The sequence below is a fragment of the Abramis brama genome (assembly GCF_963993115.1).
Source record: "Abramis brama genome assembly, chromosome: 3".
In the NCBI taxonomy this organism is placed as follows: domain Eukaryota; kingdom Metazoa; phylum Chordata; class Actinopteri; order Cypriniformes; family Leuciscidae; genus Abramis; species Abramis brama.
In genome coordinates, this window is record NC_139965.1 from 25,519,718 (window position 1) to 25,547,688 (window position 27,971).

General features: G+C 37.8%; 1 protein-coding gene across 1 annotated transcript in view; it reads left to right on the forward strand.

The window, feature by feature from the left end:
- Window positions 1-27,971, forward strand: part of fam189a1 (family with sequence similarity 189 member A1) — a 99,884-nt gene that overhangs the window by 33,641 nt on the left and 38,272 nt on the right. The window contains exon 2 of the mRNA XM_084110390.1: window positions 9,498-9,554. Coding sequence (XP_083966516.1) covers window positions 9,498-9,554 — 57 coding nt within the window. The remainder of the gene's footprint in view (window positions 1-9,497; window positions 9,555-27,971) is intronic.

A 27,971-nucleotide genomic window follows, 5' to 3' on the forward strand; every position in this document is an offset into this window, starting at 1 on the left:
ATCTGCGTTTATTGGGTTGTGTATATCTGAGAAGTGACGTGCTGTCAGAGATGGTCGGTGCCTGTCAGTGCAGTGTAAAATTAGCCTTTATGTGTACACACTTTTTTATAATTCTTAATTTTTAATTGTTAAAATCAAGGTTTTTTTTTACTGTGTTTTTGTTACATTGTTCTCAGTAATACATTTGTTTTATTTATTTTTGAAGACTTTAGGGTCTTGTTGCAAAATATAATTATTTCTTGATTCTTTATTTTGGAGTGAAATCTGACCAGGACATGTTCTTGAGTGGTTTAGTGAGATTCACCTACGAATTAGTTCTTAAAGACAATCAGTGGTCAGAGCTACGACTCCAAATAGTTGCTGTGGTTATTACGGTGTTTTAGCTATCGGAGGAGCTCCATGTGTGCGTACTGGCATGGTCTCCAGAGGAGATCTGTGTGCAGAAAGTGGATGAACGTGAATAACGGCGTGTGTGTGAGTGTGTAAGAGAGGGGGAGAGGGGGGGAGAATGATTGAGATTCCCAACCCCCAGTAACATCAGACATCCTGCTGTTGTCCCACTGTTTCCATGGCGATGAGGATGAGCTGTTTGTTCTAAGCTCAGAACCGTGTGAGATGTTAGACAGGGAATAATGATTCGTAGATTGAGAGAAAGCGAGGAAGAGGAGGTGAATGACGGAGATAGTGACTAGATGAGAGCAAAGTAACCATGAATCGTGTATTACATTTTGAATGAGCTAAGAAATTTTCAGCCAATCACAGTGGCCTTGACCTTCTCCTGTGAGCTCCATTGTGTTAGTGCTGGAATAAACTGCTGCTTTAGAGCTGTTTGAGAGTGGGGACATCTAATTTGAGTGAAGCTCTCATCTGTGTCTCAAGAGCCCAAAAGGAGCTGAAGAAGCCAATGTGATGGAGAGGTCACAGTGTAAACACAAGCTCTCTTATACACACATACACATGCACAACCCTTTCAACAAAAGAATACCCACCCCGTCATTTTCATTCCTCTAGTTTTCTCATTCCCCATTTTGAGTCCAAAACATATTTTAGTGCAGTTGACTCTTGACTCTAATTAATTCAAGCAATATTCTGCTTTTGGCACAGAACGTACATGAAGGTACAGCTTTATTCATTTGCGAGGTGTGGCTGTGACAGCAGAATGCAATTTCTAAATTGAACACAGCGAGTCATGTGATGTGGTGGTTGCTTTTAAACGAGCCAGAAGGATTTCTCGGCTGCCAGCTTTCCATGTGATATATCTGGAGTTGCCGAATGTCACCATCTTCAGGAGTGGATTTACACTGACACTCTTTTAATCCCCAGATTGTTCAATTTAATTAGAAAAGAGCGTGCGTTTCTCCCTGATGTGTCCCAAACTTGGATGTGTCCTCATAAACACTCAGGTTTGGATTTGCAGACTGGTGTTCTCGGGATCAATGCTAAAAGAGTTTCAGGAGAAAAACACTGTTGTACAACATTACTACTGTACTTTCTCAAAAGCTGCTATTCCTATGAGAAGAGTTGGTTAAAATTCATTAGAGAGAAAAATAAAGGTGTGTGTGTGGTCCCGGTAAACCCTTCGTTAATGGGAATAAATGTCCCCACAAGTGTAGTAATGCCAGTAGTTTTTGATCTTGTGGGAACATTTCTGGTCCCCATGAGGAAAACAACTTATAAATCATTCAAAATGATGTTTTTTGAACATTAGGGGATAAAATGTACAGTTTGAACAGTTAGTTTAAAAAAACATGTTTACAACATGAAAACCCAACAATAGTTTGGCCCTATTGTTAATTTTAAATTAATAATTTCGTAATGGATCAATGTAGAAGGTTCCAGCATGGTTCCAACATTAGTTGAGAAATAATTTCTTTCATATGAACAAATTGACTTTTGACTGAAATAATTAGAATTGAATCAGAAATAGAATCATATCAAATCGACAGTATGTGAAATAGGATCGAATCGGGGATTGTACAGAATTATTGGCACCCCTGTTAAATATGATCAAAGATGGCAATAAAAATAAATCTGCATTGTTTATCCTTTTGATATTTCATTCAAATTTTTTTTTAAAATCTACCCTTTCATTGGAGTAAAATAATTGAAAGTAAATCAGAAGCATTTCACATTATAAAAAAAAAAAGAAGCTTTTTCTCCAAAACACTTTGGCCATAATCATTGGCACCCTTTTATTAAATACACATAACACACACAGTTTCTGCCAATCTCATGTTAATCTTGAGTACCTATAGAGTAGTATTGCATCCTTCATATCTCCGAAGAGTCTTTAGTATTATCAGATTTATAAAAGACAGATACGCTGTACCGATTCTTTCTGAAAACAGCCGAGTTCCTGGAAACGTGTCGTGGGCGAAGCTAAAGGGTCACACACAATACATCATTGCATTATCCCTGGATAACTTTTGATTCACTTTACGTTTGTGCCGATTGGCAACAAAACACAGACATTTTATGTTGCTTACCGCCTGCAATTCCGACTCATGACCAGCGATTTTATCGCTGGGACCGCTCCATCTTTCAGTTTCAAACGATCTGCAAATCCAGCGTCGAACTGGGCCTTGTTTGTAAAACATTTGTCACCGAAATGCCAGGAAGAGAAAACTTGCACAACTCTGTTGCTGCCCCAGAAAAACTAACTGCATCCACTGTTCCCCTAACGCTGGGTTCTTTGGGAAGCTGAACAAGGTTATCTTTCCCTCACAACCAAACACACTTCTTTGGTGACATTGTTAATTTCGTGGTCTAAAAACAAAATTACAGTGCTGCCGACGTCCTCTGTAACCCGAACGAAGCACGTTGATGGGTGTTGCTCTTGCTCTCGCTCTGGTTGATGTGCATGTGCACTTCCGGGACAAGAATTTTGCCCTTTATAACGTCATACAGGGCCATACGAAAAAAAAGTGTATTTGGCACAGAAATACTCTGTCATACGTCCAACTCATTTTTTGAAGGCCATGTTTAGCATGAGAATCCAACTTTTTAACAGTGTAAATAGAGAATGCAGTAGACATGCAGATCCAGCTGTATATTTGGGCATGTGGGCATGGGGTACTTTTTATCCCTGTTTGCACCAAACCAGTCTAGTGTGTTTGCTGGCAAAAAGCTATTTTTTTTAGTTTAGTTAGTCTGTCCATAGAACCCAGTAAACTTCCAGTTTGCAATTTTTATTGAAACCCTCCCTAACAACATAGGCGTTGTTTGAATTTTTATTTTATTTTTTTAAGGCTTTCTGACCCCAAGACTCAACTACTCTCTGTAATTCTCCATCTGTGATCCTTGGAGAGTCTTTGGCCACTCAAACTTTCCTCCTCGCCGTGCATTAGGACGATATAGACACACGTCCTCTTCCTGGCAGATTCGTAACATCTTTAGTTGATTGGAACTTCTTAATCATTGCCCTGATGATGGAAATGGGGATTTTCAAGCTACTTTCTATTTTGTGAAGCTACATTTTTTTGCTGCACATCAGAACTATATTCTTTGGTTTTACTCATTGTGATGGATGATTAAGGGAATTTGGCCTTTGTGTTTCCTCATATTTATACTCCTATTAAACAAGAAGTCATAGCTAGACAATTTCATTTCCTAGTCACCCTGGTGTGCTAAATAAAAAAATATATTAATGGGAATATACTTCAGAGATTACTCATAAAAAGTGTTTTGGAGAAAAACATCTATTTCATAATGTGATTCATGAATCGCACACACACTTTCAAATCCAGGTTTATTTTTACAGCCATCTTTGATCATATTTACCAGGGGTGCCAATAATTCTGACCACAGCTGTATATCGATACCCAGACTATTATGTGTGCAACAAACATTCACAACATTCCTCCCTGCAGGCACCCACCTGTGCAGATACACGACCCCGAGTCGAGTTTCCCCATAACTTGCTCGAAGATGCCTCTTTAGGACGGGTGCTAGCTGTTCCAGATAGATGTTTTTACCTGATAAGAGTGCCCCCTAACACGATTACAGCCATGACAAGGACAGTGATGGTTCTGTAATTTTATTAGATAGAAGCGAATCTGCAGCAAGGTGCAGGTCATCACTTTAGAGAGAAACAACACAAGCTGCCCAAGAGTTCAGCTTCTGAATACCATCTGGAGCTCAATGATACTGTTGGTGGTTCAGTTCAGTTCTCTGGTACTAGAGTGGGTGTGAGCAGAATCGATTTACTACTCATCCGCCACGTTGAAAATGAATGGACAAATCTTTCCTGTGAAAAATGTGAGGATACAGCTTTTTTTTTTTGTTGACATTATGGTTTTTATGGCGTATGATTATACGTGCGTGTCTTCGGGGGTTCGCAGTGAAGCTTTGTTGAGCGTAGTGTGTGTTGCATGTTGATATCGAAGGAGTCACTTCGCTCTCTTCCTCTTTGAGGGGTAAATGGGAAATCATTACAAAGCCTGGAAAGTGTCCAGAAAAGGGTTTCCACGGCAACAGAACCACCATTCCCATCCGTCCCTCTCTGTCTCCCTCTTTCTTTCCCTCCCTTTTGGGGAGTGATGTGTAACTGTGCCGTGTCCTCATTCCAGGACCTTCATCAGTCACTCGCATAGCCTTGATGATCATTGTCACACTTATGGTTACATCCAAATGCTTTTTGAACTCAACTCAAGCAGTATAGAATAAAGGTGATGAGCCATAAACCTTCCTAAGTGTATATGTGAGCATGGATGATGCTTTACACTTTCATAAGCATGCACGCACCTTCATAAATATGTATGCAAATCAAGATGATAGGACACACACCTTCATTAGTATGTATGTGAGAGATGCTACGCTTGAGAAATATGCCTTGAAGTCATTCGCAGGCATTGCAGCGGGCAGTGGGTGTATTCGTTCTATTTATATCTAATAGCACATACTATATGATCATAGTTTCCTTCTTAATTGAAGCAAGCAGACCCCATGTTCTCCATGATGATGTCAGGAGAACGTGTGTGCTTATCACTCGAACCAGCAGGAGAAAATTAGAAATCTTGGTGTCTCTCCAGACACACGACATGGACATCAGTTCAGCTACACATGAGCCCGGTTGAAATCTTCTCACTTTCTTGACCATCCTGCTGACATCACCAGAGGCCTGCTGATGTCGTTACTGCAGCCAGAACAATAGTATCAAGCAGCAGCTGTCTAAACAGCTGTGTTGTGGTGTCTGTTAGAGTAGAAGTGGTTTGACAGATTGCGGTGCATGTTCTTGTTTTCTTGTTTTGATTTGATCATGTTTGGCCTTCTGGTCTTTTTTTTTTTTCTTTTTTTTGTGCTAGATGTGCAGCTTATGAATGTTTTCATTGCACCACGTAAAAAAGAAAAAACATCAGTTTGAGAGAATACAAGATTGTGTGGATTATTGATATAGAGCTGAGATGAGTCTTTCAGTCTTTCTGTCAAGGGCATGTTGAACATTGCAGCAGCTTTTATTTGATGATATTAGATGTCGTACTCAATGAACACAAACTTATCTGTGTCTGTGTAGTTATGTATTTACATTTAGGGCACAATTGTGTTATTTATTTATTGGTTTTGTACATTGTTTTGAGAAAATACACTTGTCAAAAGTTGGGGGTTGGCAAGATTTATTAAAATGTTTTTCAAAACTAAACAGAAATTTTAAATGACTGTTATTTAGTTTAATATATTTTATTCCTGTGATGGCAAAGCTGAATTTTCAGCCATTACTCCAGTCTTCAGTATCACAGGATCCTTCAGAAATCATTCTAATATGTTGATTTTCTGCTTAATATTTTTGTGGAAATTAAAATTATTTTTTTTCCAGGATGCAACACTGCTACTGAATCAAAAGCACAATTCCTGAACGGATGACTTTTATACAACAGTTATGTTAAGTGATTGAAAACCATACAGCACAACCAGTGTAGTGACTCTGAGTCGGTCCTTTGTAGTGTATCAGAACCATACAGCATGACCTATAGCCCAAGGATTCCAGACAAAAAATGACTGACTAAATCAAAACCATTCAGAGCAACCTTTGTAGTCCAATTGATTCCCAAACAAATGACTCAAATGAGCCAGTTCTTTTTATATAATCAAAAACAAGCATAAATTGCATTTATTTTTTCCAAAGTTTCTTCCTCAAAAATACCAAAAAATAAGAAATGGACCATTAATGTCAATCTCTATTTATTCTTTCTTTTGTTTTAAGACAACAGAATTTTTTCCAAGCGGCCCTCCAAAGCTATAGTGTTCAGTTCAAATGCTGTGTCTCTTGCTCTCTTAGCCTCTCTCTTACTCTTTGGGGAGGGGGGCTGCTGTATATCACTGCTATGCAAACAATTCACTGTGATTAAAGACCCACAGCACCCTTACACTCTGCAGACCACATTCACAACACTCAATGCAAACTGCTGCAAGTTTAGGCTTGATTTAGACAGCCAAGAGCAATTTCCCAAACTGCACTTGTTTGATCCAGCGCCGTTTGTCCATTTGTATTCCCTTATGTTGTTTCTTATAGTCCAGTTTCAGCAGACTGGACTTGAGCTGAATTTGGTTCTCACAGTCAAGCGAGTTTTCATTTGTGGTGTTTGTGATATGGGCTGTATGACATGTACATATATTAGACCGAGCAGCTGTACCCTGGTAATTGACTGAAGGGCTCTCTCTCCTCTCATAGCGCTGCTGACTGAGCTAAAAGGCTTTAGTGGCTAATGTCAGTGAGTGGTGAGTCTTAATCCTGTTGAGAGCGCAGCCGAGGGTGAAATCCTTCTTTGATTATTGCTTGCTATCGTTGTCTCTTTCCAGAAAACAATTTCTCCGCAGACTCAACCGCACAGGCAGGGAATCACCGGCAAGGTTTCCCACCCAGGGCACAATATGTTATCTACTGCACCTCTGGAGATGTAAGGAACATGGGATTGATGGTTGCAGATGTTTAATGACTGCTATGTAAAACAGATATCCTCAAATAAAGCTAGAAAATGTTGACCCGCATTACTATATTATCTTTCTGTACATTATAAAGGTAAACATATTTGGGTAGCTGTTCATGATAGAGGATTTGTATTATTTCCTAATATCAGGAATGGATCGAAAAAATTTAAAAAAGAAGAAAAATTGCAGGGACTTGGTTCTATCTGTCAGTTGTTGATTGGATGTTGGCAGATATAAATGTGATTTTGTAGTCAATAGAGAGCCTAAGTCCCTCCCCTTCCGGTGGAACACCATGGGACCTTAATTCGGAAAAATATTGTATGGTAGTCAATGGCGAGAGACAACAAATATTTTGATCTCGTTTGAATTGTGACCTGAATTACACACATGATGTCTGTCAATTTAAAAGATACATTTTAAAGTCAAGAAAGTCGCAGTTTGATGTAAAACTGTTGAGGTATAAGACTGTGAAAATACGCAATTACAAAGACTACAAACTCAAAAGGCGCACATGTGACGTCATACCTTTTCTCTCAATGAATGAAGCTAACTTTACTGAAGCTAACGTCTGTAATTTTTTCTATAGTCTTACGTTATAATCGTAACGTTACGCCGTCATGCCTGAGTGTTTTGTACCAGACTGCACACAGACTGTTGGTGACGTACATAGTGCGAGACGAGAGATGTAGTTCATTGAGCGATTTTCACATAAAACTAAATGTTACTCTTCTGTTTTATGACAAACTGCGACTTTCTTGACTTTCATAATTATCTTTTAAATTGACAAACATCATATGTGTAATTCAGGGCACAGTTCAGACGGAATAAAAAGATAAGTTGTCTCTCGCCATTGACTACCATACATATTTTTTCCGACATAAGGTCCCATGAGCCGGAAGCGGAGGGGAGGGACTTAGGCTCTCTATTGTAAGAAAGGGGTGTAGTTAAAGTAGACGATATGATTGTAGAAGTTTGGCAAACGTCAATAGAAAGAGTTCTGTCATTTCATCGGAAGACTGAGTTATGACATTTTGATTAAAAATTCTGGGCTCAAAAAAAGAAAGAAAAAAATGCATGTGTAGATGAATTGTTCACAGCAAGATTATTTTATTAAAATAGGTTGAATTTCCTTTTCACTCTGACTTTACATCAGCATGCAATGTTGTACTTTTAATCAGGCACTGAATAGAATAACCCCCAAAATTATTTTAGCCCATAGAATCATTTAGGGGTCCAAGGAGGATGTGATTTTCCAAAGGAATAGAATTTTGCACAATTCCCGAATATTCCTTTCAGTGAGCTCTTTTGTGCAGCTGCTCTTTCCACACACACACACACACACACACCAGCTGGGCCTTTCCTCTCTTTCAATCTTATCTTTAACTGACTCTTTCTCAGCATCTTTTTTCTTCACTCATGGTTTCGTTTTTCTCCATCTCTTTCTCCTTCTCAATTGCTACTGAAAGGAGATCAATATTTCAAGAGAGCAAATACAATGTGAATCTTCCCTCACATCATCTCTCTGAAGCATCTGTTTTATACTCACTTTCTCTCTCATGAAACTTAATCTCATGTCATACTTGTTATAGAAGCTTTCTTATGTGTTAAAGAAATGTCTTATTAATGGGCCAAGCATAATTTCTGGGAACACATTGTGTCTTTTGTATGTAAGTGTTTTGTTTTGCTATTGTTGCTGCACTAATATAATGTTTATTTGTTTTATTTTCAGGGATTGTTTTTATACTGGGGAGAACAGCAAAGACCAAATCCTGATAAAAACTTCTTACCAAAGCTTTCTTTTTTGTCCATTGTTTTTATTTTCTTGTTGTATTATTTATTTTTCAGCACTTTTCCTTTATGTTTGTGGTGGTTAATCCCACAGCATAATCCTATAATCTACAGATCGATCATTCCTCTGACTGTCTTGCTGATCTGCCAGCAAACACATTCGAGTGACTGAGAATAAGTCAGAAAGCACACTAGTCACCATTCACCTCCTTTTACATATGAAGCACTATATATTTAATTCCACGTGTAGCATTATTCATAACCTGAATTTACATTCTAAAGTGCTGACAGCATCAGCTTCAGTGCTAACGTTTCATTCCCACTGCATGTGCTTTTAACGCTTTGCTACTGTTGGTTTATCCGAGATGCCACTGTGATTGTAGCACAGCACGAGGTCCCATGGGTAAAAAGTGTGAATGAGGGAGAGAGGCCTGCTGGACATGATGGTTTGAAGGGTGAAGGAGCATGCGAAAGAGAGACTGCCTCCGACTGGAGTGCTGCTGGTTAATGAAGGGTGAAGGAGAAAAAGATAGACAACAGAAAGAAAGAACAAGTGCTGATAAAAGTGTAATTGCACATTTTTTTTAACCTCTCCACCATTTCAACAGAATTCCCCCTACAAACCTGATGACTGTATCACTCCCTGCACATGAAATATTGATAAGTTCACCTGTGAGAGAGTCTGTAATGCTGAGATGTTATTTCACTTTACAGTTTTAAACTGGCCCAGTGAGATGCAGAGCTTAGTTCTTTAGCCTCAAAATCTGTTTTTTTTTTTGTTTCAGGTGCTTTTGTCTGGACTGATTGGAGTGGTGTCATGGAAAAGGCCCCTTTCTTTGGTGGTAAGAAATGACCTATAGTTCTACTAATAGGCATGTGTGAGAGTTTAAGATAACTAATAACAGGGTTCGTACAAGGTGCTTGAACAAGTTGAATTTGACTTTTTGAAATGTAAGTCCTGGAAAACCCATGAAAACAGCCATATTTATGAAAAGGTACTTGAAAAGTGATTGAATTATTGAAAGATAATATATGTGAAATTTGTGTTTAATTTTATAGATGAAACAATCTTTTCACGCAAAAGTAATGCTGCAGCTCATCTGATATAGATATAAAGCCATTTTGCATGGCTATGAGTGTAATATTGCTCATCCAAGTATATAATACAGCTTTCATTCTTCAGGTCAATCATATATTCATGGGGGGAAATCAGTTTGAAAGCGATATCTTTGTCATAGTATCATTTCAATGGTTAAAGTTACCACAGTCATTGCATGTGCTGCACATTATTTGTACCATTTTTTATATTTTTTTATTTTCATTTATCTATTTACCTTTTTTTTTTAAAGATAATAAAGATATTGTTTGATAAGTGAGATCTCTGATTGTAGTCCTTGAAAACCAAAAGACTAGTGCTTGAAAAGTCCTTAAAAGTCATTTTACTGTACGAGCCCTGTAATAACCATCATAGACATTAAAGGAACACTTCGACTTTTTGGGACTTTGGCTTATTCACCATATCCCCCAGAGTTTGATAAGTCCATACATACCATTTTCATCTCCGTGCGTGCCGTAACTCTGTCTGACGCACCCACCGCTAGCCTAGCTTAGCACAAAGACTAAGCTAACTCTGTATGTATCTAACTCTGGGGGATAAGGTGAATAAGCTAAAGTCCCCAAAAGTCGAAGTGTTCCTTTAAGAGGGACACGTTCCCTCAATATTCATCTTTGTTGCTTGACCGATATGGGATTTTTAGTGGTACATTCTATCAATGCACAATATTAAAATTCTAATCATTTTGTGTAAATTCATGAAATGAATTTATGAATTTATAAACTGCTAAAAACAAAAAAACAAAAATAGTTTAAAAATAATTTTGACATCACAAATTTTTTTACAGTATGAAAAATGGATATTCATTTTGAGATTTGCTAACGATTACATTTAACAGTGTTATTAAATTATTAGTATTTTAAAGATTAACCTGAAAGTGAGCATTAGATGGCAGTCTAATAAATTAACATATCAATCATCATCCATTAACCATTTCAGTCGAATCTGACTCTGACTCTTGGTGATTCTGTGGGCCAAATCTCACCATGCACGTGAGACTGTCCATGAATTTTCTTGGCGATGATTATTTTTCGGGGTAAGTCGCTACTTGGTCTTTCCCAAACCCTCCCCATTACATGGCTTGGGACTCACACACACGCATTCACATCCATGGACAATTTTTAGTGCCTCCGTTTTGCCATTGTGCCATTGTGGGGGAGAATCAAGAAACCAGAGCACCCGGAGGAAACTCACCAAGGACTCGATCCAGGGACCGCCTTCCTGTAAGGCGACAGTGCTACCCACTGAGCCACTGTGCTGCCCAGTGCTATTAAATACTAGCTGATAAAAATGTAATATCTCTAAAATGGGACAAAAATTTATAAAAATTAACACGGGATGCACAATATAAGTTATTATATTTAATAACCCCAGTCATGAATACATGGTTACATCTTTGATTTTTGGATCCATAAACCGTTTTTATGTTCAGTTTTATTCTCGAAGCCATAGTCATTAGTGATTTGTTTCTTCCATTCATAATATACTGTTAACAGTATGTGGCATGCACATGTATGTTTCACTTACAAAGTGTAATTTTTTCGTCTTTGCCCTCTGCTTTGTCTGAATTGAAGTAGATTTGCAGAGTTGTGTGATGCTAAGGCATTATCACAGCGAGCACTATCAGGAGGGAGCTGGAGGGCTTCTGATTGCCTGTCATGTAGTGCTCTATAGACAGTGTGAATGTCTGAGCTGAGCATGCACAGATCCAGCCTGGTAGTCAGTGAAATGGGAATGGGATGTAAAGTGTATGCATTGGGTTTCGCTCTGTTCAGCCAGCCGTTCTGCTCATGCATAATTGCAGCAAGGATTGGGCACGCTGGCTGAATTTTTCATGCCTCTAGTTCTGTGGGATCGGCTGGCTCCGGAGGGAGCATTAACGGAGAATGTACAAGTTTGCAGATGGCAAAATGGGTGGGATGTTGTTAAATCCATACCCTGACACAAAATCACACACGTAAGACAAATGCATACACACACGGACAATTGCTCTCAGCTGTTCATGCAATGGCAGCCACAGCTCTGTACATTAAATGGATAGCTCACCCAAAAATAATCATTCTATCATCATTTACTCAGACTTGTGTAATTCCAAATGATTTTCTGTCTTACAAGTTTGTCATTGTACTGTTTTGTTGTTGTTTTTCATTAAGAATAATAATGAACCCACCATTCAAGCAGTTGCCACCCCCAAATTGCTGCTAATTCAAAAGCAAAGTTAAAATGCGCACGGCCACACAGGCATTCATTAGCAATTTAAAAGCGAGGTGGAAAAGAGGGAAAAAGTCTGCCCCCCTCCCCCGGTGATATCAGTATCACCAGTGTTGTTGCGCGTCGATTAACCAGTGGGGAAATTTCCTTACCGTCACATCCCTAGTCTCCATTCACTGGAAAAGAGCAGCATGAACAATTTACCATACATATCATTTTACTTCCAGAAAAGAAAAAGTCTTGGGTTGGGATGACATTTTTTATTTACTTGAACTATCCCTTTAAAGGTGAAGTATGTAAGATGTTTTTATGTAAAAATACATTCTCTTATTCCAGTTTATTGTTCATTGACTACTGCTATTCATGGGTTTATCTCCCCAAAATGTGTAAAGATTGAGCCTCCCAGGCGCCATCAAAACACTGAGAGTGGTCCGCTCAGATCAGTCAATCTATAGTGAGAGTTTTGGGCGTGGCTACTGTAGTAGGCGGAGCCAGAGGGTATTTATCCGTGTGAGAGCTTGCTTGATGTGTTGCATGGAAAAAGAAATCCAGCTTCCGCTACAGAAGTGCAAGCCAAAACTCACAGGACGCTTAAAAACCATATACTGTAGCATCATCATGCATCCATTCAAAAACAAATGTACCAGTTTATAACGTTTTCTTTGATTTGTCCAGTGTAGACAGCCTCATGTTAAAAAATGTGTTAGGTGCAGATAAGCTGGATGGGTTTATTATAAGACGGACGCGCACGTTCGCTCTAAATGGAGTGTTAGCCTAATCAGTTGTGGACTCATTATACATAGCAACACAGATAACAGTATTCTTAATATGTTGGACCTTTTATTGAAAGTGGCATATTTTTAAGTGTTTAGACATGCCTTCACAAGAGCTGTGAATGTGATGTTCGAGGCACAACGTGTGAAAGGGGCGTTTGCAAGTTTTTAAAAAATATGCTTTATTTTTGTAATTCTGCTAGATGCCAGTAGTGTCACAGAAACGACACACTGTGCTAAACCTTTAACCAACCTTTGCACATCAATTTTTCACCATATTATCAGTACTGCCAGCACTGCACTGATTCAGAATAAACACGCTTGTCTGCTCATTGTATCACTGAAGTGTTTACAAAGTGTTGGAGCAACATAGATGTGATGTATTATTATTTCAAACCATTTGAGATTTGGCAAAAAAGTCTTGAGCTGAAAATATAGCAGTATTTCTCCTGTTTTTTCAAGCCTGGTGATTGTACCCTTTATATTTTAGTTTATTTGAACAACTTTTTGTATTATGTGTATTATAATGTCATATTTCTCCTCATCTCTGGACTATCGCTCTGGGGAGATCCATCTCATCTCATTAGATGTTTGTCTTTCTCTCTCGCTGTCTGTCTCTCACTCTATCAGTCTCTTTTTCTCTCTTTCTCTGTACAAGCCCCTTTTTATGTCTCTCCCTCAAATGTAGAACACAACTCTAGATCAAAGAATGAGATGATTTACAGCATGAGATGTCCTTCTGTGGGATTCAGGTAAACACACCATTATATGGCCTAGATGAAGTATTGTAATTTAGCGGCAGACCACAGATTTCATCAGTATGAGGGAATGGACACTTCAGTAGTTTATTGTTTATCTCCACATATTATTTTGTGATACACCCAGCGCACATGCATGGGATCCTTTGGGAACTGTTCTTAAATTCCATTTTTTTACTTCAAAACGCCTGGGTGTTTAACTAAATTGCATTTGCTCTTTATGCTCCCGAACACTTTTCACACATACTGTATGCTGTTTTGCAGTCCAGGAAATGTAGAAGTGGTATGATTGACAGGTTTTGTAAGGGGTTCAAGACTGGTTGGCATCCTGAGGAATCCCTCCCAGCTGTAGTCTATTACAGCAATGAAAGCAAAGAAGAGTACAGGCCTGACAATAGTGCCATCCGGAGTGTTTTCTCTTGACGTCAAGGACTGTCATTGAACTTGCCCCTGTAGGATCTCAAGGGATCACCGATCAGCCGCTGAATTCCACAGTCTTTCCTTGCGGGGCAAGTGTCTCCATTCACATGGGCCAGCGATGATGATTGAGTTATCAATAGGACTCTGTCCATTCAGTCCCATAACAACTGGGTAGCATGCCACAGTTGAACGCTGTCAAGTTAGAGAAAGATTGATGAGGCTCTCCTTGCGGAGGGGGGAATAAATCAGCTTTTAAAGGTGTTTGACAGAGGGAGGGAGAAGCTGAGTAGCCACATTAATTTATTGCAGAAATGAAAACGGCACAGTATCCACATTGACTGAGGTTTAATAAACACTCTCGTCTTTGAGGCAGTATGGCGTGGCAGGACAACAGCTAGTCAGAAAAGATGACCTTGATAGAAAAACAGGATGAATGAACTTGAAAGGACATTGATTGACATCATCCTCATGTATGCAGCCCTGTGAGACTCTTTTGATACTGACAAGTCTGTTCTCTGAGAGAGTATTTATAATATAGTGGCATTAAACCACTCTTTTCTGAAAAGTAAACAGCTAAATTGACATAAATAGCAATGAAAACAGCAAAGCAGCTGTTTAATGGATCTATGACTTTGCACAGATGTGTGACAAAAATGATCGCCATAAAGCTGTGGTTAAAATGAACGTGGGTCCCACTTCATGAATTATTAAAGCTTGTTTGTGTCCTTTTTGTCTGAATTGATTTAGATTGATTTTGTGTGTTTGGCGGGTAAGAATGACGCACTAGTGGGACTGAAGGCATGTAGAGAGGCCCAGCTCTGCTCCTCATCTATTATTAGTTTTCATTAGGGGTGTAAATATGTGCTTTTCCCCCCCCCTAAATGTCTTGTGAATTGTGAAATTCCTTTGGTACGGTTCATTTTCCAAGCTATGCTGAACACACCAAAGTAATGTATAGGGGCAATTTACATAATTTTGATGTGTCTACGCCAGAAATATGTGTATTTAATGTGTTTAAAACTGGGAAGAAAATACTTATTATATTATTATTATTATTATTATAGTCATTGTTGTCTGTGCATTTTTAGTTCATTTTCATTGTCAGATTGGTGTATCACAGTACTTTGATCCATTTTACACTTAGTTTTTATAGTAAATGCCAGTTAGGTACGTTTGTTTTGTTGTTGTTGTCATTTCTAGGGATGCATGCATATCAGGATCATGATGGATATATTAGAGATTTATTTTATTAATATTGGACATATTTTGGTCAAAATTGCCAGTCTGGGAATAGAAGCATGAAAACGCAAATATGCTTTAGAGAATTCAAAACATGAATTTCATCCTAATTGCGGGAAGTTATAAATCTAATCTCACTCTGGTGCAGTGCAGTATAGACTAGTATATTAAAATCAACCATGGAAAATCATGTAAGCCGGTATGTATAATATGAGGTCAGTGTGTTACGTTTTGGAGGAAGCAGGATCCAAGTGCAGTAGTCTTTTATTAAATAAACTCAAAACTTCACATATACAAACGCAAACTCAGGACTGAGACTCGGGAACAGAACAATCACCATGATGCAACAATAAGAACTGACCAAGACTGAACTAAACACAGGGCTTAAATACAGACAGACAAGTTAAACAAGATAACAAGGGGGCGTGGCTGATAAGAAACACCTGGGGAGACTAATCAACATGGGGAACTGCTAAACATGGAACAAGACGGGAACACAGACATGAATCATGACACAGTGATATTGAATGCATGTATATTCTATACTTACTGCTTGGAGGAACATGCATGTTGTAAAATGACTTTTTATTGCTTTTTTCCCCATGTTCCTCTCTGCTTTTGCATTCATTAACCTTTCCACTGACAGATTCCAGCCCTATACATGCATCTCTCTGAGTACCGTGTGATTAATCTGACGCCTATGGGCCGCTCTGAGACTGCAATGATATTACATTCAGAACGGACTCAATCGCTTTCAACTCCTCATGAACCTCATGATATTTACCCTGCACCACTCATATGCTGTACTCCTAAACATTCCTTTAATATTTCCCAGAAACTTTCTCAAGGGCATGTGTGGAGTTTTAGCTTCCTCCCTCCTGATGGTCCAGTTGTCTAAGGTTGAAAATTGTTTGCTTTTTCTGACTGTTAATCTGGGTTGCTGTCTTTTGTTTGGAGAATATTACCTGAGAGTGTGAGATTTGGAAATTTCATAACCTCTTTGATATTTCAGTCTTCTATTGTTTCAGATGTTTTGAGAACTGAACCTGAGGTTCTGGATTAATATTTGATGGTGTTTGGGGTTGTTGTAAGGATGAGTCTCATGGAGCGCTGCCAGAGAGTGTGTGTTTTGTTTGTGTATGTCCCAGGAGTGGTGTGTTTCCTGGTAGAGTGAGTTTTCCGAGCTACACTTTTTCTGGCTTCCCCTCACTCTTTCTGTCTGTTATTGAATTGCTTCAAGTTCAGGATTGTGTCATCCTGCGGGAGGTGAATGAGTGACTCAGAGTATCCCATTATTGCCTGTGTATGAAGGTAGTTTTCACATTTTTTAGGCAGTACAAGCACAACCCTCAAAATGTATGCTTAAAAAAAAAAAAAATCAGTTTTTTTTTTTTTTGTCTAATTTGCATTACCAAATAATTATTTAATGCTTACCCAGGCTGCATTTATTTGATTAAAAAAAACTGTAAAAACTAATATTGTGAAAATAATTTTAATTTAAAATAACTGTTTTAATATATTTTAAAATGTACCGGTCATTTATTCTTGTGATGGCAAAACTGAATTTTCTGCAGCAGTTTTCAGTGTCACATGATCCTTCAGAAATCATTCTAATATGCTGATTTGCTTCTCAAGAAACATTTCTTATTAATAACAATGTTGAAAACTGTTGTTCTGCTTAATATTTTAGTGAAAACCATGATACATTTGTTTCAGGATTCTTTGATGAATAGAAAGTTCAAAAGAAAAGCATTTATTTGAGATAAATCTTTGGTAACATTACTGTCAAGTTTGATAAATTGAATGTGTCTGTTGAATAAAATAATTAATTTCTTTAAAAAATGTATATTATGTTTATTAGTTTAAGCAAAGTATGTATTATTTAAATAACTTGAACAGCTAATTAATAAAAATCATGTTTGAAATGGATTACAAAACTTCTGAATGTTACTATATTGATATAGATGTGTTGTTTTAGTTTTTTTATTACTCAGATCTACAAAACGCCTGTCAAGGGACTGGTGAGGCTCTTGCAGCCTTTTGCAACTTCTAACTACAGGAAAAAGTATATTTACTCAAAAAAAATTTAGTTCTAGTTGCTGACCGTACTTAAAGGGATAGTTCACCCAAAAATGTAAATTTGCTGTCGATTTACTCACCCTCAGAACATCCAAGATGCATGTGTCTTTTTTTTCTTCAGTAGAACAGTAAAGAAGATTTTTAGCTGAAACCGCTGTCCTTGGTGACTCATGCAAGTCAGTGGCTACCTACTGTCACTTTGGAGTAAAACATATTTACAGGCGAAACATCATGACGATACATTGAGGTCTTGTGAAGCGAAACGATTGGTCTGTGCAAGAAACTGAACGTTATTTATAACATTATTGCCTGTAATCCACAGCCTCGGCAAACAGTCCTGAGCGTTCTCATTGCAATCTGGAGCGTGAACTTCCTGTCGCATAATGACGTATGCGTGGGAGCAAACTCACACAGCAGAGAGGGAGAACGCCTGTGTTTTGTTAATCAAAGTGGTACTTGCTTGTGACTATCCTGGATGCCGCAACCTATTAAAAAAGGTACGATTATGTTCGCTTGCGCGATCTCAATCAGGAAGATTGACTTTTCACAATTTCCCAACGTTTGAGCTCCTCTGCATACGTCATTATGTGACAAGAAGCTCGCGCTCCAGATTGCTGTGATCAACGGTTTCAGCTAAAAATCTTCTTTTCTGAAGAAAAAAAGACATCCACATCTTGGATGGCCTGAGGGTAAATTAACAGAAAATGTAAATTTGGGGTAAACTATCAATTTAAGTTTGCACTCAAAGAGATAAAAACATAGTGAACATTGATAACTAGGTGGTTTTTGGTTGTTCTGATGATTGACGGTGGTACATATTGATAACGCCAAGCCTTTTTTCCTACCCAGCACTTCAGATTCACTGTTTTACATTGTGTGTCTCTATTAGCTTTGTTAGTGCTGTTCTGCGGTCTATTCAGTGATGTTTTATCACAGTTTTGGGCTGGAATCCCGTTTGATGGAAAGCAGTGCTGGAATCCGTACAGAACTCCCATGTTTCCTGTTCTTTATTTATTCCTCTTTACCAAGAATGAAGTGCCTCACCTGAATGTGAGAGTGTCAAGATAAACAATTTAGTCGTTTCTCTTTTTCTGCATCGACATTTGAATATCACTGTGTGCCCAGTCCCGATTTGTCCTCGTCTCCAAGGCAACCCTGCGGCAGGAAGTCAAGAGCATTCATAATGTAGAGTCCAGCTGGAGGCAAGAGCTTACGGGGCTTTAGCATCTCTTCGCCTCTCTGTCGGTCAAGCTGGCTGATGGGATTCAAAAGCGGCTGAAAATGCCTCAAAATTGTGATCTTGAGATAAATGCTCAGAGCATCGTCTATCGCGGTAGCGTGTAAAGCTTTGTCAGGGTTGGTTTAGCACAGAAGCACCTCAGGGGGCTTTTGAGAAGCAGTGACCAGTAGAAGGACAGGGGATAACATGGAGAGGTGAGGAGGGTGTGATTATCAGGCCAAATGGAGGATCTGACCTAAGTCTCCATTAATGCTGCTGTTAGAATGACGACAATTTGTTGAGATTCCCTTATCGCACTAAGGCAGCAGTGTGAACATACAAACATTTACCATGGCTTTCTGTTGTAATTCATGTATTTTGGCAAGAAATTATGCTTTAAAAAATACCATATTTTTATTTAAAGAAACTAAAGATTAAAGATAATCATGCTTATCAACCAAAATATTTAAGAATTTGGTGATTTATTTTTTTTTGCTTATTCCTATAATTTCTATAAATCAAAACATGGTATTTTTTTAATTATTCAAAATTTGATGAATTGATTTTTTTTTAATTAAGTTTTAATTGTATCACATTTTTTAAGCAGTTTCCTCTTTTTTTTACATTTTATGTTTTTGTTTTTTCGTTGTTTGTTCGGATGCCAAAGAAATGATATTTAATTTTTAGAAATAAGGAGCCATAATTGGTTGCTATGTATATAATTGTAATGATACATTTTCATATTTGGAACTTTTATTCAATATCTATATTGTATTTGGGGCTCCAGATGCTCGTCATTGACTTAAAAGTTACTTGAGTTACTGCAACTTAAGCAAAACTTAAGCATCTGTTCCTTTTTTTTATTCATCGCCTATATGGGGGGATTTGTTTAATTTGTAGTATCTGTAATAGCAACATTTGAATTATTTAGTCATACAAACCCTATTCACTTCTTTTTCTTTTTTTTTGTGTGCATTTTTTCGCATTGTTGTCATTGTCATCTCTCAATAGATAAAGTACGGCGGATGAGGCGTTATGTTTTTCCTGAACAATTTAAGACATCTGACTCGCAGTGGGGTCCAAATTTTGATCATTTAACAGTCAATTACCCCGGATCTTCCCACTCTGTATGCGTAAAATGCACATCGCTGGCATTATGCTCTACTTACAGCTCAGTCTTTCCCTGTCTTTTACAGCCGGCAGCTGTCTTCCTGTCTCAATAACGTGTGGTTTCCGGGAGCCCTGACACTGGCCTTAAATGCCTATTTTAATCAGCTAATTACTAGTAAAATGAGGTAATTAGCAGTTTGAGCCAGCAGTCCAGATGCCAGTCACAGGGGCTTCTCTTTCCCCCAGCTGCCATGGCTGCAGGAAGACCCTCGGTCATGGGGGGAGGAGTTTAAGTGGAAGATTGGCAGGTGAATAGTGCTGGGTGTTTCCTGTTGGAATTAAAGTGAAATTTGTGTTTTATTGTTCTCATTAGATTTATTGTGTCATAACTCCAGGACTGTTGGCTAGCTGTGCAAGTGGGTAGTGTATTAGACCTGTCTCAGTACGGCAGCACAGTAGGGTGGCCTTGTTCTGCAGTCAAGCAGAGTGTCAGTAAGCTAAGCTGCATTCATTAGCTCTTGTTTGGTTTAGCTCCCAGAGAAAACCGGAAACATCAGGCCTGGCTTTGGACTTAAGACCACTTGGCTATTAAATAAATCGAATATGCTTATTAAATGCCTGAAAATTGATCCCTTTCAAGAGACGGATGAAATTGCACTAGCATTGATTTAATTATTGTTCTTTGTGTTTTTTTTCTGAAGGTGGAGGGTTACATCTGGTGTTGTCTTTCAGTGAGAGAACAAAGCCTGGATGGATTTTTATTTTCATCAACAAATAACATTGTCACTGAGGCATGTGTGTCTGATTGCCTAGAGAGAAAAGCAGTGATGGCTGTAGTAAACGAGTGTGTCAGCTGTATTTACGGTACAGCGGTGTAACCTCAGTTCTCTTCTCTGGTTCTAGTGTCTCAGGAGAGCCCCAGACCAGATGGGACTCACCGCAGTCATGAATCTTCCAACCACAGAATCTTACTTAACATTCATTATGTTCACAATCCGTTTTAATGCTCTACTACAGCAAACACCTGCACGCATAAAGGTGCTAAAATCAGGGTTTTTTAAATAAAAACATTTTTTTTACATTTTCCAACTTTAGCGCCATTTTTGCTAATCACACCGTTGGTTCAAAACTCAACGGATGTCAGCAAACCCAGATGCACAAAATGATTCACAGGCAGAGTGTGTTCTTGAAAAAAATATTTATTTATATATTTATCCATGAAGTCCATTTTATTTGTACATATCTTTTCACAATAAACATTGTTTCTAAGCAGCTTTACAGAAAATCATGATGTTAATGTTTATAATATCTTAATGCCTTATAGTCGCATTTAGCAGATTACTGCTGGGCTATAGACCTTATGCGGCAGAGAAACAAGCATACAGCCATCTTTAGAATTTTGTGTTAGAAATATACAAAGCTACTGCAAAAACAGAAGTTCAGTGGCATCGCTGTCAAAGAGTAGGCTAATAGCTGGTGAAGTGGATGTACTAATTGTAGAGAATATTGTAGTGTTTGTCTTAACAAATGCCAGTAGACCAGAAAGATTTTAAAAGTAGCGTTCATTTATAAATCCGTAAAATCGTACCTTCATGCTGTGGAAATATAATCCGGAAAACAGAACACAATGATGAGTGCTGTGCTGAAAAGGGGCGGGGCTACATAAGGTATAGTTTACAATTTGCGATGATACAAGCAATCCAGCAGTTGAGATTTGCTATATAGTATGTATCGCCAATTTTATACATAGAGCTATGCGATAATATAGTTTATATTTTGTGACGATATAAACAATCAAGATTGGCTGTATAGTACGTACTGCTTTACGTGAAAGTACTGTATGTATGCTGGCATAGTTGGATGTACTATATGTCGGAGGCGATAACATACATTTTTGTGATATAAACAATCAAGCATTTGAGATTTGCTAAGTACCATATATTGCTTTATGCAGTGGATTGTACTGTATATATTTATTTATTTACAGAGCCTAGGACTTTCACTGAGACTGTGATTTCACAGATGATATTTACGCTTGGTCACTCCCCTTGGTTGAATGATATATCCATATAAATATATATTGGTATATCCAATTAAGTTTAAACATTCCGTTTGCACTAAATTTACATTTATTTGTGTCTAAAGTGGGTTTAAATTGATTGCAGGCTCACAATTTACATGATCTAGTTTGGAAGGAGTAAAGGTCCGTTCACACCTCAAACGTTAACATAAAGATAACTAATAACATTAACAAAATAAATTATAAATATATTAGTGTCCACATTAGCGTATGATGTTCTGTTTATTATAAGCACGCTGATCTTATGTTGTCTGCCGCTTTAAATGTTCAAGCTCTTTAAAATTAGATGGATCAGCTGAAAAAAATAAACTTCCTGAAAATGATTCCTATGATATTGTACCTCCATATCATTACAGTCGTGGTGTTGATTTTTCTCACAGAATTAGAAAGATTATTAAAACTTTATATTTAGTTATTGAACACAGTGTGAATGGGCCTTAAAGTTTAAATATGTGGACTGAATAAACAGATACACACTTGACCGAGTGTCATCTTCTCTCATTGTTAGATTTTGGTTTTCTTTTTTTAACTTGTTTTCAAAAACTATTCAGATGGTAATTTCTTGCTCCTGAGGTGGTTTGAGTGATTTTGAATGTGTTTTAGATGGCATTTACACTGGTCTTTTCTTTTCCATAGTCACCCAATCAGTAAAAATGCATCAATACCTTCTTTTGATGCCATTTTCATTTATCTGTCAAGTAGCAGGGTCATAAAACCTATCCTACTCTGTAGACAACTCCAACTTTCCATCTGGAGAGTTTTTGAAAATGTGTTAAAAGAAAGACTAACAAAAACTAGCATAAAAAAAGCATAAATGCTAACAAACTAAAATGTTAAATGCTGTTTATGCCAGTTTTAGTAGAGATTGATCTTCAGCTTGAAGCACCTGGAAAGACACTGTGCCGGATGTGTGTGTGTTCTCCTCAGCTTTCTGCTCCTAACTGAAAATGAATGTTTGGATATCTAGGGCAGCTTCGAAACCTCAATCACAGCTCGACTGTGACAAAGTTTGACATGCGTGTCACAGCCTCATTCTGGCTCTTTCCTTTTCTTCCTTTTCCTTGTCTCTCTCACGCTCCACCTCAACACGTCACTCCTTTCACTCCTTCACTAACAAACTGGCACAAAGCCCTCTCATCCGCATCTGATTACAATGCGCACAGCCCCCCGGTAAACGTTTCTGACATGACATGACAAGACAAGTTATTTGTGCCTCTGTGTTAATGCACACTTGAGTGTCTTTGTGTGCATGTACATATGCCTCTGAATTAACGTGTTGAATGTGAATTAAGTGTGAATGCGTTTGTGGTGTAAACAACACATACAGTAACATTAAGAAACGGTGGCTGTACAGATATTTACAACAGGGCTCAGGTGTCTCTCAAGTTGGCTTGTTTGGATTTGTACTGTCAGATGTCTTTATTGTCAAATCTCTCTCTCTCTCTCTCTCTCTCTCACTCGCTCCATGTGACAGCAGCTAGCAGACACTCATAACTGTTAACAAAAACAGCAGACTCCTTTTGGATAATTACCCAAACACCCACACACTGTGTTACAGCTCATCCCAAGCCTTCTGGGAATACGGTCTCGTTTATGCTTATTTCCTCCGCATCCTGGAATCCCTCTTCGAATTATGATTTTTATAAATGAGAATGATGGTTTGCTTATGTTGTTAAAAACTGCTTCTCTCTTCTTATTTATTCATAGTTGGTTTGTGAATTCTAAATCAGTGTAGGTTTGTTATATCCATTCTCTAGGGTAATAATTTGTTTGTGAATAGTGCAGTAATGAATCTTTATTTGTTAGTGAGAGGAGCTTCATTCATCTTTTTGTTCTTCTAAACGAGAGCAGATAACAGAGGTTTTATATTTATATATTTTACTCTCCTCTCTCTCCTGTCCACCTCGTGTGGAATGATGTGATCTTCATGCAGCAGGTGGCCCTTCCACACTGTGCTTTGACACTTGTCACGAATGGAGTAGCACGCTGACAGCGGGGTGTTTGTAAGTCGTCCACTTGCATGAAGCTTTTTCTGTACCCATGCTGCTACCTGAGTCGTGTGCCCCAGAGAGAGAGAAAAAAAGAAAGAGGTTCAGGACAGGCTTGTGGCATCATTTTTCAATTGCTTCTATTCTATTCTTTGACATGCAGATGTTATTAAATGCTATTACAAAGGAGCTAGTGGCACATGGTCTTGTTCTCACACCTGTATTATTATTATTAGCTCATTGCAACTCCATCACAGGCTTTGACAGGCCCTGCATCTCAAATGTAAAATTATATCACCAATTATTCACCCTTTTTTCATTGAATACTTTTATTCTATGAGAATGCAATGAATTCATCCTAAGTGACAGTAAAGACCTTTTACATTGTTACAAAAGATTTCTATTTCAAATAAATGCTGTTCTTTTGAACTTTCTATTCGTCGAAGAATCCTGAAAAAATATCACAGTTTCCACAAAATGACTAACCAGCACAACCATTATTTTGAGAACCAAATCAGCATATTAGAATGATTTCTGAAGAATCATGTGAAACTAAAGACTGGAGTAATGATGCTGAAAATTCAAGTTTGACATCACAGGTTTGACATCACAATATTACAGCATTATTATTACTGTCTTTTTTTTGTCAAATAAATGCAGCCTTGGTAGTTATATTTTTGTTGCAAACGAAACATCTTGTTTGGACGTTCTAAGTTGAAGAATTGTGTTGAAATCCTTGAAAAATAATTTTGCTATCAGAGCGAGCCTACTGTGCACACACAGTCTGAGAATGTTTACAACAGCCTAATGATACTCATCATTGAATAAACAATGCATTTATGGCCTATGATCTTTTGCGATGTGCATTCTGTAAATTAAATTAGTAACATGAAACATTTAACGGAATATGTTTCTCGCTCCCACTCATTTCTACTGTATACACACACATAGAAAGTGATGACACACCTATGGCACACAGCTATTTTCTGAAGCCACTGTCTTAAGTGGCAAGAAAATTAATTAGAACACTCAGAGAGAGAGGAATAAAAACCCTGAAGGGCTTCAGATCCTCCTCAAGTTTCCTCTCTAGAATAGAGTCCTGTTCTATTTGCTCCCTCTCACATTCAATGTAACCGCTGCAATTAGTATCTGGTCCACTCTGATTACATGCAAGGTAAATGAAGCTTTTTTTCCCTGCAGCGCAGTGGGCCGCTTGCATCTGAAGGCCCTGATAGCAGGACGGTCTGCATATGTCACAGAGGACACAAGGTGTCCAGTGTGCCGGAGGGAGTGGGCGGTGGAGTTTTTTGCCACAGCAGGATGTTGATTATGATCTAGCTAATCTGGGCTGGGTCAGATTGATTAAGCGGAGGGAGGTGGAGGAGGTTAGCCTGGCGCTTCTGATTACAGCGGCAGTGTTAAAGCGTTATAATCATAGAGAGTCAAAGGCAAACAGTCGAGAGGACAATCAGCATTCACAATGTGATTTCTTATAGGATTAGAACCTTGCACTGCAAGACACCCGTAGGCTAGATATTGCAGCGCTGTGTTTTAAACACAACTCGTATATAACCTCTAGATTGTCCTTCTTATAAGTTACTTATTGGAGTTTTTTTTTTTTTTTCTAGTTCAATTTCATCACTTCTTTTTCTTTTTCTTATTTTTATTTACCTATGAAAGAATGGCTCCCTTTACACCTGGCTTTATGTTTGACATGCACGGGAGCCCATTGACATACCTGTCCATCATCAACTGATACTCACTGTTTACTGCTATATCAATCATTATGAACACCTAGAAAACCCTTTTGGTCAATATAATCAAAGCATGTTTGTCAAAATCAGAATAACCCTTTTCTTCTTGTCCTCAGCTGTCCCCATAGACACACATGGTGTGTACGAAAGGGCAAGTGGAAGAAAGTGGAGTCCTAAACAATGCATATTGAACTCACTGGCAGTTATGATGGCATGAACCAGATTGGTGTATTGATCAGGGACCTCTGAACTAAATCTGCTTTGGGGTCAGAAGATGGGTCATAACAGTTCACTGACTCATTACATCAAGTCAGCACTGAAAAAATGAGTGAAGGAGCAGGAAAGTAGGTGAATGAGTAAGTCAAGTAAAGTGCACTGAAATGCATAGTAATCTTTAGTTGTCTTGAGTATTAATTTCAACAAGATAACATAAAAATTACATTTGTTGGTGAAACCTAATTTGTCAAGTTGATTTAGAGAAAATACATTTTTTGGTACTAATAAAAGCAGTTAATTGAGACCACATTTTGTAGGTTACCTACTACAACAACAACAACAACAACAACAAAAATCCATAACGCATTTCCGCATCTGGACTTCTGCAAATCATTTTCTATACGAGACAAAATATTCACTGGGAAAATTGTGCACTAAAAAAAATATTAGCCTACAAATTGGCTTCCTTGGTAACGTTTAAAATAGTTTACAGTTACACCAATAAAACAAAATATAAGGGTTAAATAAGGTATAAACAGATCGGTAACACTTTATAATAAGTATAGTGTAATTAAGTACTTACAAATAATTTGCAAACTATTAGTTTATAGTTGATTAATAGTTTTTAAACTGTAGTTATACAGTAAAGACATAATTTGCTCATAATGTAAAGAGTTAGATAATGCTTTGTTAACAATTTATTAACAGTAAATAGTTCTCACTGTAGATTAGGTCATGGAAAATGGGAAAATGATTAAAGGGTTTATTAAAGGGTTAATTCACCCCAAAATTGAATTTCTGTCGTTAATTACTCACCCTCATGTTGTTCCAAATCCTTAAGACCTTCGTTCATCTTCGAAACACAAATTAAGATATTTTTGATGAAATCCGAGAGCTTTCTGAACCAGCCTTAGGCAGCAATGTCAGTGCAACTTTCAAGGCCCAGAAAGGTAAAGACATCATTAAAATAGTCCATGTAAATACAGTGGTTCAACCTGTGTTTCAAAAATGAATGAAGGTCTTACGAGTTTGGAATGAAATTAGGGTGAGTAATTAATGGCAGAAATTTCATTTTTGGGTGAACTAACCATGTAATTTCCCCATTTTCCATGACCTAATCTAAAGTGAGAATTATTTACAGTTAATACGTTGTTAACAAAGCATTATCTAACTCTTTTCATATGAGCTAATTAAACTATAACACTTTGTTAATTACAGTGACAATGAATGAAGAACTCACTATTTGCATGTAGTATATTAATGTTTTAACTACAGTTTATAAATTAACTATTTCAAATGATTGATTTGTAAATACTTTATTACACTATACTTATTATAAAGTGATACTAATAGATCTTTAAGGTAAGAATTGTAGGTTGCCACTTCCTACCAGTGTAGACTGGGACCTAATCTATACATCAGAATTTGATTGTGGATTTGATTTTATAGTTTAATGTGGTTTTTTTTGTGTGTTTTTTTTAGCTATGCTGCCTTGGATTTGTCAATAGACACGAAAAGTCATTTTAGATGCTCAGAAAGTTTGTTAATTGAAAGATTATGACATTTTTTTATTTAGTATCTCGCACAGCAAGACCAAGGACATTTTATTAAGAAAGCAAATAATGTAATTTCTGATTCTGTTATATATTTAAATGACTCATCCAGTAGAGCATGTCTCTGAAATACCAGCTGTGTTATTATTGATTACTGTTTGCAATATGAATGTTTAAACACCCTGCTGTTTATAACCCGTCTGACTTCTGTTACGCATCATAAGATGGACAGGTTTCTCACATAGGTTCAGTGACGGTGAGCCATACATTACTTCAGTGCGTGAATCTCCTCAACATAAACATTTAGCTCTGTGTTAGAGGCTCAGTGTACAGTCTAAAACAGAAAAACACTCATTTCACTGCAGCTATTTTCTGTCTCTGACTCAAGCTGAGCGCGGTCTCATTGATGGTGTTTATTCAATCGTAGGGTTATTTCAAATAAAGCATTATGTATTTAAACTTTAAGTACATGCTAAAATGGATTTAAAATAACTACACCCTTTAATGTGGCCACCACACTGGCACACAACCTCTTAATCCTTAGAGACTGAGACTTATACCAAACACCTTCATGTCAATAACTGTAGTCTCCACAGTGTCTTCATGTCATGTTGAGTCATTACATACTTGGCAGATGGTACAATGCCGCTTCCACTGCTGTTTTGCCCGTTTAACGGTACATTGTCACTCGTGGATGCGCCTGTGTGTCGCTGTGTGAATGCCCTCTATAATAGGTTGCCCCCTT